At 41.3% G+C, this 16,241-nt stretch overlaps 3 protein-coding genes across 6 annotated transcripts; 2 read left to right on the forward strand and 1 right to left on the reverse strand.

The window, feature by feature from the left end:
- The first annotated feature begins 1,194 nt into the window (after nt 1-1,194).
- On the forward strand, nt 1,195-2,334 carry Pole4 (DNA polymerase epsilon subunit 4). 2 transcript variants are annotated; one of them, XM_077417260.1, is made up of 3 exons: nt 1,195-1,395; nt 1,471-1,732; nt 1,814-2,334. In XM_077417260.1, exons 2-3 carry the CDS (start codon nt 1,503-1,505, stop codon nt 1,896-1,898), a joined length of 315 nt encoding a protein of 104 aa, XP_077273386.1. In that variant the 5' UTR covers nt 1,195-1,395; nt 1,471-1,502; the 3' UTR covers nt 1,899-2,334. The 2 variants fall into 2 exon arrangements, with proteins under 2 accessions (XP_077273386.1, XP_077273385.1); XM_077417259.1 differs by having other exon boundaries at nt 1,211-1,395; nt 1,471-1,739.
- Nucleotides 2,320-8,282, reverse strand: LOC143903573 (uncharacterized). Of its 3 annotated transcripts, none has more exons than XM_077417256.1 (7): nt 8,098-8,281; nt 7,865-8,034; nt 5,768-7,318; nt 5,084-5,528; nt 4,734-4,949; nt 4,406-4,635; nt 2,320-4,231 (listed from the first exon to the last, which is right to left on the reverse strand). In XM_077417256.1, the coding sequence occupies exons 3-7, from the start codon at nt 7,300-7,302 to the stop codon at nt 4,102-4,104; spliced, it is 2,556 nt and encodes an 851-aa protein (XP_077273382.1). In that variant the 5' UTR covers nt 7,303-7,318; nt 7,865-8,034; nt 8,098-8,281; the 3' UTR covers nt 2,320-4,101. The 3 variants fall into 3 exon arrangements, with proteins under 3 accessions (XP_077273382.1, XP_077273383.1, XP_077273384.1); XM_077417257.1 differs by having other exon boundaries at nt 8,094-8,281; XM_077417258.1 differs by having other exon boundaries at nt 5,114-5,528; nt 7,865-8,282.
- A 1,636-nt stretch (nt 8,283-9,918) lies between these two features.
- Tsr1 (Tsr1 ribosome assembly factor) lies at nt 9,919-14,220 on the forward strand. Its single transcript, XM_077417410.1, has 12 exons — nt 9,919-10,151; nt 10,360-10,633; nt 10,738-10,984; nt 11,335-11,532; nt 11,628-11,870; nt 12,212-12,380; nt 12,493-12,702; nt 12,789-13,015; nt 13,123-13,386; nt 13,486-13,596; nt 13,708-13,915; nt 14,071-14,220. The coding sequence occupies exons 1-12, from the start codon at nt 10,040-10,042 to the stop codon at nt 14,181-14,183; spliced, it is 2,376 nt and encodes a 791-aa protein (XP_077273536.1). The 5' UTR covers nt 9,919-10,039; the 3' UTR covers nt 14,184-14,220.
- Nucleotides 14,221-16,241: the final 2,021 nt, after the last annotated feature.

Raw genomic sequence — 16,241 nt, forward strand, 5'->3', positions numbered from 1 at the left:
TTGCAACTTCCCTGCGGTCGCAAAGTTAGTTTTCTACCGCTGCGCGCGTTGCAACTTCCTGCGGTCGCAAAGTTAGTTTTCTACCGCTGCGCGCGTTGCAACTTCCTGCGGTCGCAAAGTTAGGGTTAGGGTTAGACCGCTGCGCGCGTTGCAACTTCCTGCGGTCGCAAAGTTAGTTTTCTACCGCTGCGCGCGTTGCAACTTCCTGCGGTCGCAAAGTTAGTTTTCTACCGCTGCGCGCGTTGCAACTTCCTGCGATCGCAAAGTTAGTTTTCTACCGCTGCGCGCGTTGCAATTTTTTGCGGTCGCAAAGTTAGTTTTCTACCGCTGCGCGCGTTGCAACTTCCTGCGGTCGCAAAGTTAGGGTTAGGGTTAGACCGCTGCGCGCGTTGCAACTTCCTGCGGTCGCAAAGTTAGTTTTCTACCGCTGCGCGCGTTGCAACTTCCTGCGGTCGCAAAGTTAGTTTTCTACCGCTGCGCGCGTTGCAACTTCCTGCGGTCGCAAAGTTAGTTTTCTACCGCTGCGCGCGTTGCAACTTCCTGCGGTCGCAAAGTTAGTTTTCTACCGCTCAATTTTCTTATGCTTACACCGTATGCGTTGTGCCGAAGTGTGTGTTCCCCGCTTTATTACCGTGCGTGTTATGTAAAACAGCTGACGGACACGCCGTGGTGGCGACGCTAGTATCTAAAACTTGGTAATCGTAAATCGTAAGTCGCCACCTTCTAAAAGCATGACGTTTGTAGAATAAGAAGTTGAATTTCGTGTATATAAATATAACGTATGTACGTGAGAAAAGTATACGATGTATTTCGAATACAGGTTCACATAGTCGTACAACTTGATTTTTCTCTCCGTGCACGTATACGCGTTGGCAGCTATCTACGTTTTAATACGTTACGAGCGATTAAACATACGAATGACTCGCTTGCAAGACACCGTTGCATGCAACGTTATATTCAAATGAACGTTAACGATCGTTGTATCGCGTGTGTATTTTTATTATAAAAATAACGCGCGCGTCATTTGTCGCGACCACGCAAAACATCCTGTTTCATTAGATTCGTTGTGATGGAATGTTTAGCGTGGTTAACGACAAATGACGCGACGCGTAACGCGCACAGTGGAAACTCAGCCTTATATAAAGTACGTCGCGCACTTTTGCATGCGCGTGCGGCCACGGAGCATGCGCATGTGACCGCGGGCCATATTGTTCATGGTCTCGCTACATGTCTGTACATGTCGTCGGTATGACAGGACGCATAACCTAATTGCTGTCAACTTTATTAACGTTTAATATCTCGCGTCGCGGGGCAGAGCGCGACGCTTTTTTCCGTCAGCGTCGGTCGTTTCACGCAACAACGCGTCGCGTGAGCACACGTTCGTCGATATTGGAGGTGAGGCCCCTTAAAACTGACGACGTACTTTGAGTTTTTTTGTAACATGTATTAACGTTGTATATTCATGAATAGCACACCATACCTCTCTAAACTAACGTGTCAACATGGACAACTCGGAGCGTGATGGTTTACGCAAAGAGATCCACGTCGACGAAAACCAGTATGATGGGGAGAATATTCGAGCGTCGCGAGAAGAAGTCGACGATAACCCACATGGTGACGAGGAGCAGCGAGAAAAATTGATACGACTGCCCCTGGGAAGAATAAAGACGATTGTTAAAATGGACCCCGAAGTCAGTATGATTACGCAAGAGGCTGCGTTTCTAGTGGCCAAGTCAGTGGTAAATAAATAATATTGAATACGTAGGTGTGATACGTTTGATAATGGATTAAAACACGTGTCTACCTATTATAGGAATTTTTTATCGAGTCGCTTGCAAAAGAAGCTTATAAATACACTGCGCAAGCGAAGAAACGAACTGTTCAAAAGCGTGATGTAGAAAATGCCATTGATAACGTGGATGCGCTTGTATTTTTGGAAGGTATGCTTGATTGATCGCGCGTACTCGTGCGTACGGCCTGTTGTAAACGTAAACGCATCAAGATCTTTCTTTTTATCGCTGGTACACGAATAAAAATAATAGTGATATTTTTAGATATATGAGCATTGAATATTGTCACGCGCGTTGCGAGATTATCTCAATATTGTTTATAATTTGAATACGATATAGTAAATAGGAAAATTTTTGTAAATGTCTCATGCTAATAAAACGTACTGTTCCCATGCGTTTTCTTTTATACGTGTCAACTTTAAATCTTATAGCAGTACAAGGTCAGAAAGTCAGAAACAGGTCTCGTATTCTGACAGCGTTATTAAATGTGCACGTTTTGTATATATGTAAGAAAAAAGAAAATTATACGTCCATTTAAAATTCATTTATTTTCTGTTCTTTTTTTTCCACAACAGATTGTTTCATTTATACTATGTCGTTGCGACGCTTCGCGAAAAGAAACGTACATAGTAACGTGCTTAAATGTTAAAACTCACAAAAAGTATTTACAAGGTCGGACAGTTAAGATTTGTATTATGGACACCTTCGGTTTTTATTTATTTATTTCCTACGCGACGTAATCTTTATAGACTGAATGTTTCCTCTTGTTGTGCCCACCATTTTACATTTCGCTCGTTGACCATGCGGAATGAAATCAAGTGCAAGACGGAAACACGGATGTTTACTGTTTTGCGCGTGTTATTCCGTGAAATAAATGCTTTAACTTTTTTCAAGTTCAAAATAAGACGTTTGTTCAGTACGCGAGTTTCGCGAATGAATTAAGAACGCAAATGCTCGCGTGTATATTAATGTGTATGCATATTCAATGTGACTACTTATGAAGTAAACAACGATCATTATTTTTTTACTATGTTCACTGCATTATATTTATGAAGCATTTGTCGGAACAAAATCTTTGTACGCCACCGTGTTCTTAATGTTTTCAAGTTTTACATTTTTTCTATGCGCCGCAGCTAACTGCGAAGCACCTTTAATATAATATTGTATACATACATATAGATACATACACATATAAAATGTCCCCGTCCAATCTTTTTTTCTATGGCTTTGCATGTATAGTATAGTTTTGTGTATATGTATTATATATATGTATATAAAGAGAATGAGAATTAGGATGCCTAGGATCCTGATTGAAAAAACTAAACTATTTCCGTATAGCAGAGTATATCATCAGAAATATTTCCAACTAATATAAATATATATATATATATATATATATATATATGCGCGCGCGCGCGTGTGTGTGTGTGTGTGTGTGCGCGCGCGTGTGGGTGTAACTTATATAAGTAACAAAAATAAGAGAGAAAATCAGTCTTCTTCACATTTGCCAATTCTGTATTTAAACTATGAGTGATACGTGGTTAGAAACGACTTATACTGATGTATTTCAGTTATGAAGTTAATATTGTAAAAGAAAAAAAGACAAAATAAACGTTATCGGTTTTATAATGTGTACGCTGATATCGTTACTCTTTTTCATTCTGGAAGAACACAAGGTTACATCATACAAATTGTCTAACGGCGTATATAAAATTTTTTATGTTCAAATCTAGTTTCGCGACGTATACAACGCTCTGTTTTTTTACACGTGTTATTTGGCATCTCTATGTATTATCTTGGAGAGTCAACGTTTTTGTGATTTTAAATCTGCAAAATACCGCGCTGTCGCGTTGCTGAATGTCGTCGTTGAATGTTTCCGTTGTCAACGTGTCGCTCAACGTGCAAACTCTCCTATCATTCTCAAGCTTTCTTCTTTTCAACGTGCGAGTCTATTCGCGACGATGTTTGGTACAGACGGCGTCCGCACGGCTTTCCTAGCTGTGTTCTGGGGCGTTCTATAGTGCACGTTACATGCGTACTATGCCTTCAGGTGGAAGGCCGTACGGACGCCGTCTGTACATACACGTACGTTTATCGTGAACACAGTTTCTCATAATCTCATCGTGCATTTCAGTCAGATATTAGCGTTTCATGAATATTATCGTAACACCTATATGCTATGGTTACGTGTTTAAGGATAATGTAAACGTAAGATATTGCGTATAATATATGCGTTCTAATGTACGGCGCACTTTGTACGTACACAACGACGCGCGGTCAAACCCTCAGCGATTGTTCATCTACTGCTGTTCTACTTCTTACGCTTAGTTTTGCGTCGTCTGCTGTCACCTCTGAAAGACGTTTGATCTCCCGATGTATTAACGCCAGCAGATTTGCTATGGTTGTAGAGATTGTTTAGGAAATCCTCGAAATCCGCTTCGCTATTTTGTAAAAAAAGAAAAAATATGTTCATTCTAGATGCACACGCTCAACGGAGGAGCTTGCTGAATAAAATGTCAAACGAGCCGACGTGTGTGTGTGTGTGTGTGTGTGTGTGTGTACGCTAGTTAAAAAAAAAAAGACGCGGCGCCAACACGCACGCGCGCAAAGTATACCTTGTATTGGGATCTATCTGTTGCCGTTTTTTACCGCTACTGGACGTTTGAGACGGTAGTCTTTGTCCCAAGACGATTCTATATTGGACACTATGCGTATTAGCTCTAAGATGTTTGAGATTCCCAGCTTGGCAAGCTGCCCAGTCAGTCACATCGTACACCGCTCCTTCCATACATGCGTAATAGTGCCATAGGAAACCCATTAAACGAGACTCTGCCCAGATATCACCCTATACGGACACGTTGGACGTATGAGTGCGTTCAGGGAGCGGACACAACTGCGAAATGTATATAAGAAATGTATAATAGGACGAACGTCGACACTCACCTCTTTCGCACTGTGACGTATTTTGCATTGCGTGCAAAATCGCGCGGCATAACAAGGACGTTGCGTAGGGATACGTTTGTGTCTCAAGCCGCAATTTGTACATCTTATTGTATTTGCTGCCTGTTCCATCTTTCGATGAAGTTGCGACAGCAAGTCACTTAGCTCACCCCAAGCCGCTTCGACCTGCCTGGTCTGATCGAAGGCTTGCCTACGTTCCTAAAATAATACGCAACGTACACGTGCTTGGTACGCTTACGGTACGCAAAAACTAACGTCACTACGTTTCAGTCGCGTTCGTCGTGTGTACGTGTGAGAAAAAACGTTAAAGTGAAACGGATGCTTTTTCGTACCGGTTCCCCAATGATATCGAAGGCATGTACCAATATTTTGAATGCTTCCTCTGCTCCTGGCTGGTTATTTTTATCCGGATGTACTAGAAAGGCTTGTCTCTTGTAATATTTTTTTATATCGTCGTCCGAGCACGTTGGCGTAACACCGAGTATGCTGTAAGGATCCTTTCCCTTGCACGCTAATAATCTTTTCATGGCTTCTTCGCCGGTACTGGGTAACGCGATATTGGTTTCTAGACCACCGTGAATCCACGTGCCACTGTCTTCTCTCTCCTCGTTCTTCTTGGTGTTTACTTTTCGCCAGAACGCAAACTTACTACTTCCGAACCACGTGTCCACGTGTTTACCAATAGCGTTTAAGATACGAATTTTACAAATGGTCACAGCCACGTACATGCACCAGCACTTGATATAAAGTACGGTGTGGTACCAAGCGCATTTACCACTGGAAAAAAAGGTTGAAAAGGGCCAAGTTAAAAAGTGGAAACCTTGCTCATATACATGCATACATACATATATATGTGTGTGTGTGTGTGTGTGTAAAAGATACATGTGTACAAGATGGTCGTTCTCTCTCTCCCTCTCGTACGAGAGACAGAAAAAAAGACACTTTTACCCAGTACGAGATGGAGAGAATATTTGAAATCTGGCAAGTCGTTACGTGTGTCATGTGTCGATACTTACAGCTGAATAACCAGGTTGGCGCTCATGCCAACTACATCGGAGATTAAATGTAGTAGCCAATAAAAGATTTTTAATAGAATTTTGCTCCAACGAGTCGCGTACTTCGTCAAGTTTTTATATAAATCTTTAATAGAAGATTCTCTGTTTTCCCTTTTTCTGCTTCTCTGTCCCTTCTTAATCTGCTGCTGAGCCTTCTCGGCTTGAAAACGTTTAGGATTTTTCTCCTTGAGTGTCTTCTTATCCTCTTTAGTGACTTTCGTTATAATTTGTTGATTCTTTTCCATTTTTTCAGACGAGACCGTCTGACTGGATGTCGTGATTGTCGTCAAGTTATTGTTTATCTGTATCGGACGTTTCGGAATATTTCCCGCAGTTTTCGGCGTACTGTTTTGTACCTTGGTATTGTTAAGAGTCTCGTTCTTCTCTGTTTTCTTAGACGATCTCTTATCAGACGATTTCTTCCTTTCCGAATAAAACTGATCAGTTCTATCGAAAGCGTTTATCTGACGAGAATCGGTGGACTGTGACGCGAGGTTGTCGAGCGACACCCACCGTCTTGGAAGGTTGGAAGAATTTTTTTCCAAAACTTTTCTAGGAATTTGCATTTTCGGAGAACTGTGATCGTCGCTACCAGACGAGTTCTGTCTTTTCAACAACGCGGGCTTATTTTTGGTCTTGACATTCTTGTTGGAAATTTTCTTGCCTGCCATCTCGATTATTTTCGGTTTCACGGGCTGAACCGTCAACGACGGAGACGACGAAGTTGGTGCAGATTTTGTTAAAACGTCCGAGTAAGAAGGTCGCATAGGTTTCACTTCGGCCACCATCCTTGGTTTCTTGTATTGAGAGTCCGATATATTTCTAGAAGGTAAATCCTCGCCTTCTCTTACATCCCGTACAGCTTGCGGTACGGGTGTGATCGTGGGAGACCCGCCAAACGGACTGTAAGTACCAGATTGGTTCGGCACCCAATTTCCAGCTACATTGTCGATCAGCCGTTTTCCATTAACGTTTGGCGTTGGCATCTCGGATGCTACGGTCATACGTTGAGCGTTGAAAAGTCCATACTCCTGCGTAACGATGTTTTGCGTGGAGTAAGGTGTCACGTTTGAAAGACAACATTGTTCGGTCATAATTTGAGAGGCGTTTCCATAAACGTTTATATAGTTGCCACCTCTGACATTAATAGTACCGATCAAACCAGTATTCTCGATAATGCCTAGGTGATTTACTGTTGCCTGTGATGAAAAGTACATGGAATCGGTGGTCGCGGCGTCGTAGTTGGGCATATCTTGCATGTACAGAGACGTCGGTGTCATCGGTGTCACTGGCTGTATTCCAGAAGGATTAGAATGCATGGGTTGACTGGCAAGGTGATGTCTAGCTTGTCCAGGTACGTAATCTCCCCACGTGCGAGAGGCTTGCTGCGGAGGAACGCTGAACTGAGCATACGGACCGTTTGAATCTTCAAAATCTGGATTCCTACGTTCGATAATCTCATCCAAGGACATGTGGGTTTGTTGTTGTTTCGCCATCGTGCGTTACTTCTCTCTGTGAAGACAAAGCGAAACAGGCTGATATTATTAGGATACGTTACAGTGTCGTTTACAAATGTTTTATTTGTATTTGACAAAGCGACAAAACAAAGTGAATGCTGCTTATGATTCATACTATCAAGTGCTTTAACAAAACCTGGCGTGTCAGGCTGATATTATACATATATTTTATATATATATATATATATATATATTTGGAAAAGATATGAAACGTGATGCGTGATGCGTAAATAAGCAAGACACAGGCAACGTCGTAATATCGTAAATTTTTTGTTGTAATATCGTAAGTTTTCTCTATAATATATATATATATATATATATATATATATATATATATATATATATATATATATATTATAGAGAAAACACAGTGCACACCCAAAAAATTTACGATATTACGTTGCCTGTGTCTTGCTTATTTACACGCATCACGTTTCATCTTTTCCAAATGTATGCTACAATGATGTGACGTTGACCAACGTGCGCAAGGTATAAATACGCGTTTTCTAAAAATGTCTACTATATAGGTACTATTACTCACATAACCATATAGCACGGCGTTGAAAACGTAAAATAATATCCAGTAATGTTGGAGACAGTTGGAGATATTCGATACCGCGAGGACAGCTGTTTTGCATTGCCGAAATAACGTCGTATTAGATACGTGATTGTCGAGAGAGACAATTTCGCTTAAATGTTATAACCTAAAACCTAAAACGAATGTCGGATGTCAGCAGTCAGCAGACGGTCCGGTACGGTCGATATATTACCCACGTTCCACGTTCACCAATAAATGCACTCTTTCACAATGCTTCCTTACGTTTGTCGTTTAGCGCATTTTACACATTAATAGAAAAAAATATCTGTATTTATGTGAAATACACACGTTTACGTTACATACCATGCGGTATGTGTGAACGCGAATATCACGAGGAGCATCGTATATATTCAGAGGAAACACGACCAGGGGGACACGAACACTAGAAGATCCTAAAGGCCATTGCACAATGCCAAGCAACAGGGAATAGAAACAGATTGGGAAGGGGGAACAGAAACCCCTAGAGACGCTATTGGTTACTTCTATTAAAGTCACTAAAGGTGGAAGCACATAAGAGCCAATTTCACCAACCACAGTTAGCTTAACCGACGGTTAAAGTTAGTAGGATTGACCAATAGAAAGCAGGGTGGATTCATTTCTATTGGTCAATTCTGCTAACTTTAACCATCGGTTAAGCTAACTGTGGTTGGTGAAATTGGCCCTAAAATTGCAGGAGCCATGAGCACGAATGCAAAAGCCATATGCGCATACGCTATGGTGTCTGCATACTGCCTATGGCTTCTGAATTTTCAATCGACATAAAAATACATAAGCATAGTGTATGTAGATTGAAAATTCAGAAGCCATAGGCAGTATGCAGACACCATAGCGCATGCGCATATGGCTTCTACATTCGTGCTCATGGCTCCTGCAATTTTATGTGCTTCCACCTTAAAACTTTTGTGTTCTCTCCCCTCTTTTACCTTAGGGTATGTACATACCAATCATGTAACTTTTTCTAACTAACTTTTTGTAACTAGAGCGAAAACGTGAAAAGTGAAAAGTTTTATGTAACCATCTCTTTCTATTGGTGTTGAATAGAAAAAGATAAACTTTTCACGTTTCCGTTCCTAGACATAATACCTGTGACCACGCACAGTGATTTAATTTTATATCGTGCTTTTAATGATTGGTCAGGTACAATACACTCGCTGTCATTGGTCGCGTTCAGCAGACCAAGCCGCTCAGTAGTAGTCAAACGTGCGTGGCTCTTACTTTTAGAACCAACCATGCAACGCAGAGTGTTGGATCCAAAGGTAAGAGAACCACGTAGGCTGAGTTTCAAAGTCGTGAGTCGTAAAAATTGACCAATCACAGTCGATCAGTGGAAACTCAGCCTTAGTCACGTGCTACTTTGCACACCACTCAACACTCAGGATTTCTAGTAATATACTAGATCGTAAACACAATGGGCGCGTTCAGCAAACACAATGGGTGCGTTCAGCCGATAAGGCCTTCACACGTAAAATCGCGTAAGGACGTAAAACGTAAGCGTAAAAAAATCGACCAATCCCAATCAAGTATTGTACCGTCCGTAATCCGAGTAGGGGAAAATACTCGATTGGGATTGATCGATTTTCTTACGCTTACGTTTTACGTCCTTACGGCATTTTATGTGTGAAGGCCTATACTCTGCTAGCCTAGCACGCGTGAGCAGTCCCTCGTTTTCGCTCGTTTTAATCCATTGGGTCAAAGGAGAGGAAACGAGCGAAAACGAGCGACTGCTCACGCGCGTGCTAGGCTAGCGGAGTATCGGCTGAACGCAGCCACGTGTTGCACACGACTGTCGAGTTCGTCTCTTCGTCTCGTCAACACTTTGCGTTGCGTGGTTGGTTCTAAAAGTAAGAGTCAATCACGTTCGCGTGCAACTGAGCGTCTTGAACGCGACCACGCAGCAGGAAGACATGCGCTCCGTGTGCTGCTGGCTTTAGTTAACTAGAAAGTGATTTTTGGAACGCAGCCCCGTTTGGGTCAGCTTGGGGCTGCTTGGGTCACACATACGACACATACGTATTCCATATTGGTGTATGTATAGGTTATGTTACTACTCCGGCTACCTGCACGTGGCGCGTAATTATTGTTTTTCTTTTCGGATAGTTGTATCGCGAGTTCGTTACAATGAATATGATAAAACAAGAGACGCATCGACCAGGAGCGCTCAAACAATCTAATAAACGGCACAAAACCGGAAGACATCGAAGTAAAAGTACCATCGCGAACGATCTGAAAGGTGAACTTTCTATATGCGTAATATACATATTAGCAACGTTTGTAATAAAAATATAAAACGTACAACCGTACAGCCGAGACTCGTTGACACGTGACAAGTAGTAAGCTTTTCGTAAAAATGTAGCGACTAAAATATTCTATAATGCGACAGTTTTAAACGGAACCGTCTTTGATTTCCAAGAGGCTATATCTTTTTTTTTCTCACATAGGTAAACAGAATGTTATCGGAAAATCATCCAAGCGTTTTGAGAGGAATCTTCGAAAAGATGAACGTAGAAACCAATTGTTGCAATTAAGAAGAAAGAAGCGCGAGCAAGTACTTGCGCAGAAGAGAACGCTCGGTGGTTTTTCTTCGGCACCTGTTCTTATCTGCGTTATACCGTTGCAAAGTGACGTGGACATAAAGAACATTGTATCTGCTGTAACTGACATGGATGAAACTGCTACGGTTGCTACTAGTCCAAATGGCATTATACATATTGGGTAAGCTATAAAACGGGAAAAGAACTTGCTTATTCTCGGCGTAGTCAAGTAACGTAAAACGTTGCTAATATTTTATATATATCTATGTCGTTGTATTATTTTAGTGTTCCAAGACTGAAACAGCGGTTTTCTATCGTCGTACCGTCGCGGGGTGACGTTTTAGCAACATTAGACGCAGCCAAAGTTGCTACCACGATACTCTTTGTTACTTCCGTCGCGAGTCAAACAAACGATGGTACGCAAAGAGATATTATAGACGCGTGGGGCAAGGAAATTATCGTGTCTTGCCTCGCTCAAGGTTTACCTTCTACAATAATTGCGGTGCATAATATTCAAAGACTTTCTATTAAGGTAAGCATCAACGATATGTAAAACACTTTGAGTGCCAAACTGCGTTTGGCACCTTGAACCATAAAAAATCTATCATGTTGTTTTAATATTTTATTGCTTTTGCCTTCGGTCTCAATAAACGTTATATTCGTTCTTTAACGTCACAAAATCGTTAGTAAACGTATTCTTACGCGGATAAATAAAACCGTCTCACTCACACAACAATGGACGTGACGGGGGGCCTTTGCGAAACGTTACACGTCACCCAGATATGCGGGTGACATGGCACTCAAAGTGTTTAAAATCTTTGAAGCGACGATAGAACGTCGTCAACTCTTTTGTGCGAACAACTCTTTGTAACGTTTGAATAGAAACGTCAAGAGCATAAACACGCTGTGCAACGTGAAATTTCAAAATGGATTCCCGAAGAAAAAGTTCTTGAATTGGACACTGCGGCCGATTGCTTAAATATGTTACGGCGTGCTGGCGCACAAAAGCAAACAAGTTTGTTTTACAGAGACACAAGACCACATCTTTTGGCCGATCAAGTCTCCTTTGAATGTGATCAAGTACGTAAAACTCGTGTATTTAAAAATGTGTATTGTGCGTAAAGAGCAGATTGAGAATACTGCGTTTACGTATCACGTACGTCTTGTCTCGTCAGGCGTCTCCCGAGTTTGGAACTCTCATGGTCAGTGGATATTTACGAGGCACTGCACCATTGTCGGCCAATGATTTGGTTTACATACCAGGTTTTGGAGACTTTCAAATGTCTTGCATCAAAACGTCGACAGATCCGTATTTACGTGAACACGTTGAGCGGACCAAGTATCTTTCTGATGATAAAATGAAAACGGAACGGAGAACGGAAACCGAAGTGATTCTAACTGCAGACCCAGAAAAACAGGTTTCTCGCACATATTTTAATATTGATAACTTGTACGACGCTCGCGAAATAGAGGTATGGCTACAAAATATTCCTAAGCGAGTATTATTAACGCTCTTGTTATCACGATCTTTGGTATTCTGCAAGTATTCTGGCGCGAGTATTTGAACAGCATTGAGAGCAGCGAGAGAGAGTGAGAGTGAGAACGTATTATAGGAATCACAAACATTTATAGAGAACGTGTCCAACGTCGTGCTACGTTCGTGCATTATAACTTTATATATGCGATTTTTAATAGCACGAGTAATAAACGTGCATGTCGATATGTGTGCACGTTAAATTAAAAATGTTAAACGTTATAGGAATCCCTCGAAAGTGAATATATTCCTGATCCAATGGACGCTGAACAAACGTGGCCTACGAAAGAGGAATTGGCTGAAGCGGCAAACAATAGAAATAGAAAAATTGTCAAGGTTGTGCCAAAAGGAACCTCTGAATATCAAGCTGCATGGATACCGGATGAAGATGGAGGTTCGTACTCAAGTTTTCTTCTCTTTCTCTCCGCCCTCTCCTAAAAACGTGTGTCAACGCTCGTTTACGTCTTTTAAAACCTTGAAAAAACAAACGTTTTTTCCTCGTCTAGAAAGCCTCGGTGTATGTTCGGGGACGGACGCGGAGGAGGACAATATGTCTGTGGAAGAGGCAAGACCCGACGAAGCAGCCAGTAGTGAAGATTTGGAGGATGACGAACAATATGAGACCATTACGATATCGGAAGCGCCACTGGATGAGGAGCGTTACGACCAGGATATTGATATGTTTGAAGAAAAGCAAGCCATGGAAAACTTCAAAGGTTACTGTAATTTTATGTATCTACTGCGTTAATGTACCATATCTCCTTGCGTTGCGTTTTAGCACGAATTTTCTATCAACATACAGAGGCAAACGTGGACGCGCAATTTCCCGACGAAGTGGATACACCTCAAAACATTTTGGCTAAAGCGAGATTTCAAAAATATCGAGGTCTCGAATCGTTCCGTACTAGTCCATGGGATCCGAAGGAAAATCTTCCCCGTGATTATTCTCGGATAATTGAATTCGCCGATTACGATCGCAGGCGAAAATGTATTTATAAAGAACGTAAAGATATCGTGGAAGGTGTCATGGTAAGTATCGTGACGACGTTTTTTTCTCTTTTTCAGTCGTAATCTTGCATTAAATGTAACGCTGTATACATATGTATGTATGTATGTATGTATGTATATACTTTCAGCCAGGAAGTTATATACAAGTTTGTATCATCCACGTTAACAGAGAAGCTTTCAAGGCATTTGCTATGGTAGAAAATAAACCATTAATAGTGGTCGCCTTACTTCCGTATGAGCATAAAATGTCTCTTTTAAACATCGTGTTGAAACATTCGAGCACGTACACACGACCAATCAAGTCGAAGGAAAGATTGATATTTCAATGTGGATTTAGACGATTTGCTGCATGTCCAATATTTAGCCAACATACAAACGGTGTCAAGCATAAGGTGGGTGTCGCGGCGCTTTTATAATGCAAAAAAAACTTCAGGTTGAATACGCTCTTGTACAAATCGTTATATTTCATCGTGACAAATATATTTGTTTAGTACGAGAGATACTTTCACCCCGATAGTACTGTAGTGGCGAGCATGTATGCACCGGTTACTTTTTCACCGTGTCCAATCCTATGTTACGTCGAGACGAAAAGTGGCAAGCTCGTATGTATTTTCGTAATATTCGTACATTACATGTTATATTAAATCTTTCGCGTACACGAGACTGCGCGAGTCCTCCTCTATCTAGTTGAAATGATGTCGATGTTGTTTCAGGAATTACGTGCGACTGGTAGTGTGTTATCTTGTAATCCCAACAGAATTGTCCTAAAACGAATTGTTTTGAGTGGTCACCCGTACAAGGTGAATAAGAGATCGGTGGTTGTGCGTTTCATGTTCTTTCATCGCGAAGATATCGAATGGTTCAAGCCAATCCAATTGAGAACCAAATATGGACGTAGAGGCCATATAAAGGAACCCCTTGGTAAATATAGTTGATTATTAATGGTTGACGTCGCGATATATCAACTGCATCTCTTTTGTTTGTGTCTGCACACTAGTTGTATAGCTTTGTTACTTTTACTCTTACTTTTACCGCTAACGAAGTAGTAAGTGTACGTCGCTATCGATTTTTCATAGGTACACACGGACACATGAAGTGCATCTTCAATGATCAACTAAAGTCTCAGGATACAGTGTTGATGACGTTGTACAAACGAGTTTTTCCAAAATGGACTTACGAGCCCCTATGAACCACGACGTACAATAAAAATTATTTGGTCTCGTTAATCTCTTGGAATTATCCTATACTGTATATGTGTACGATACGTGTGTAATGTTGCAACTATTGTGCGCTTTGTGATCCGTACGACGTGAATTTTTTGAGCGAGTTGATGATTTTTTTAACAACTGCGAAATCGTTTGAATCGCCAGTAGCATTCGTCCAAATGGGCCTTTACGCGTGGTGGCTAAAAAAGTTTTGAGTTTATTAAAAGATCTGTGTAAACAAACGTGATATGACAGCTGCTCCAAAACTATCTCTTTCCGCTTGGCGACACGGAATAGAAAGAGCTGATGGTTACATGAAACTTTTCACGTTTCCACCCTACGGAAGCGTGGCCAATACGTTCTCTCGCTACGTCCAGAAAGGTGACAAGTGCGTGGCCACCTCACCGTGACTTTTACCACGGGTATTTTGCAAATACGTAAGAAATGTATTTATTCGCCTTAAACGTAATACACTAGTATATTTGTAAGTCACAAACGATTTTCCTGTTACGTACAGTTATCACAAAATCTGTTTATATACGTACTAAAAAGTGTCGGCTGACTTAAAATATCGTGACTAAAATAAACGTGTTAATTTAAAAAAAAAAAAAAAAACTACGTGGTACAAATGTTAAAAACGGAAGAATATTCAGAAGAATTAAAAATAATCAAGTCATTTCTGTCGGCTATAGCTATTGGCTGTATTATAGGACCACGTTCATGAGCACTTGAGCAGCATTTGCGCCGAAAGTGAGTTAAAGATTTCTATAGCGTTTTTTCTTGGCTGCACTATTGCCCACTAGTGCAACACTAGTGCAACATTAATGCAACGCTATTGGGTAGTGCAGGGCACTGCAGGGCGATAGTGCAGCCAAGAAAAAACGCTACTAGGAACGTACTAAACTGCTGCTCGCTGTTGCAGCATTTCAAGAATTGACCAATCACAAGTCGATTATTCTCCTCAAATTCGATTGTGATTGTGGTCAATTCTTGCGACTCGCCGTGTAGACCCCGCATTAAAGCCCGGTGTCCACGATCCAAGAACTGTGTCCAAAACGGGTCGATTCTGTATCTTGGGACGAGGTAAAAATTACAAAAGTGAGGAAATTCACTAGAAAATCTACACGTTCATTTGTCGAAATCTAGTAACGCTGTTGACTTTTGTACGTTTCACCTCGTGTCAAAATACAGAATCGACCTCCGAGTTTTGGTTTAAGCCACGGAAACTGCTACATTAAGGGTTGGTTTATAATAGCCGTAACCGTTAATTTAAGCCGTAATCTTTAAGAAATTGACCAATCACAATCGATTATTCTTCTCACATTCGACTGTGATTGGTCAATTTCTTAAAGATTACGGCTTAAATCAACGGTTACGGCTATTATAAATCAACCCTAAGAGTTGCAAGTTGCGTGGCTTAAATCGAAACTTGGACACAATTTTTGCATCGTGGACATCGGGCCTTATGCAGAAGTGTGTGCTCCCCGTTAAGGCCGTGGCACATAGAAAAACTTAAGCAGTAAGCAAATCAGCCAATCACAATTAAGAACTTAAGGCACGGCCCTAAGCGGTAGCGAATCCATACCGTTGATTTCTTACTGCTTAAGTTTTACTGCTTAAGTTTTTCTATGTGCCAAGGCCCTTATGCCCGGTGTCCACGATGCAAGAATTTGGTCCAAGTTTTGGTTTAAGCCAATGAAACTGCTGCTTTTCCGTAAGAGCTGCAAGTTGATTGGCTTAAACCAAAACTTGGACCAAGTTCTTGCATCGTGGACACCGGGCTTTAGAGTCCTATATTGTCCTATATATTTTAGTAGAGAGAAACGCGAACTTGTTCCTCCTTCTAATTGGTCAGTTAAGTCCCGAGAGAGCACTCTTTCCATCCCGCGGGCCAATCGGCTGGTCCGCGAAAAATATAAAGCGTTTTTCATTGGCAGAACTGGTGCGCACTCAGTGCACATTAAGGCCGTTGTACACTGATTTAATCTCTAATATTTAAAGTAAAATGCAAATATTTTGACTGATAAAATACCTAGTACATA

The sequence above is a fragment of the Temnothorax americanus genome, unplaced genomic scaffold (assembly GCF_048541705.1).
Source record: "Temnothorax americanus isolate GAGA-0224 unplaced genomic scaffold, ASM4854170v1 Scaffold49, whole genome shotgun sequence".
NCBI lineage: Eukaryota > Metazoa > Arthropoda > Insecta > Hymenoptera > Formicidae > Temnothorax > Temnothorax americanus.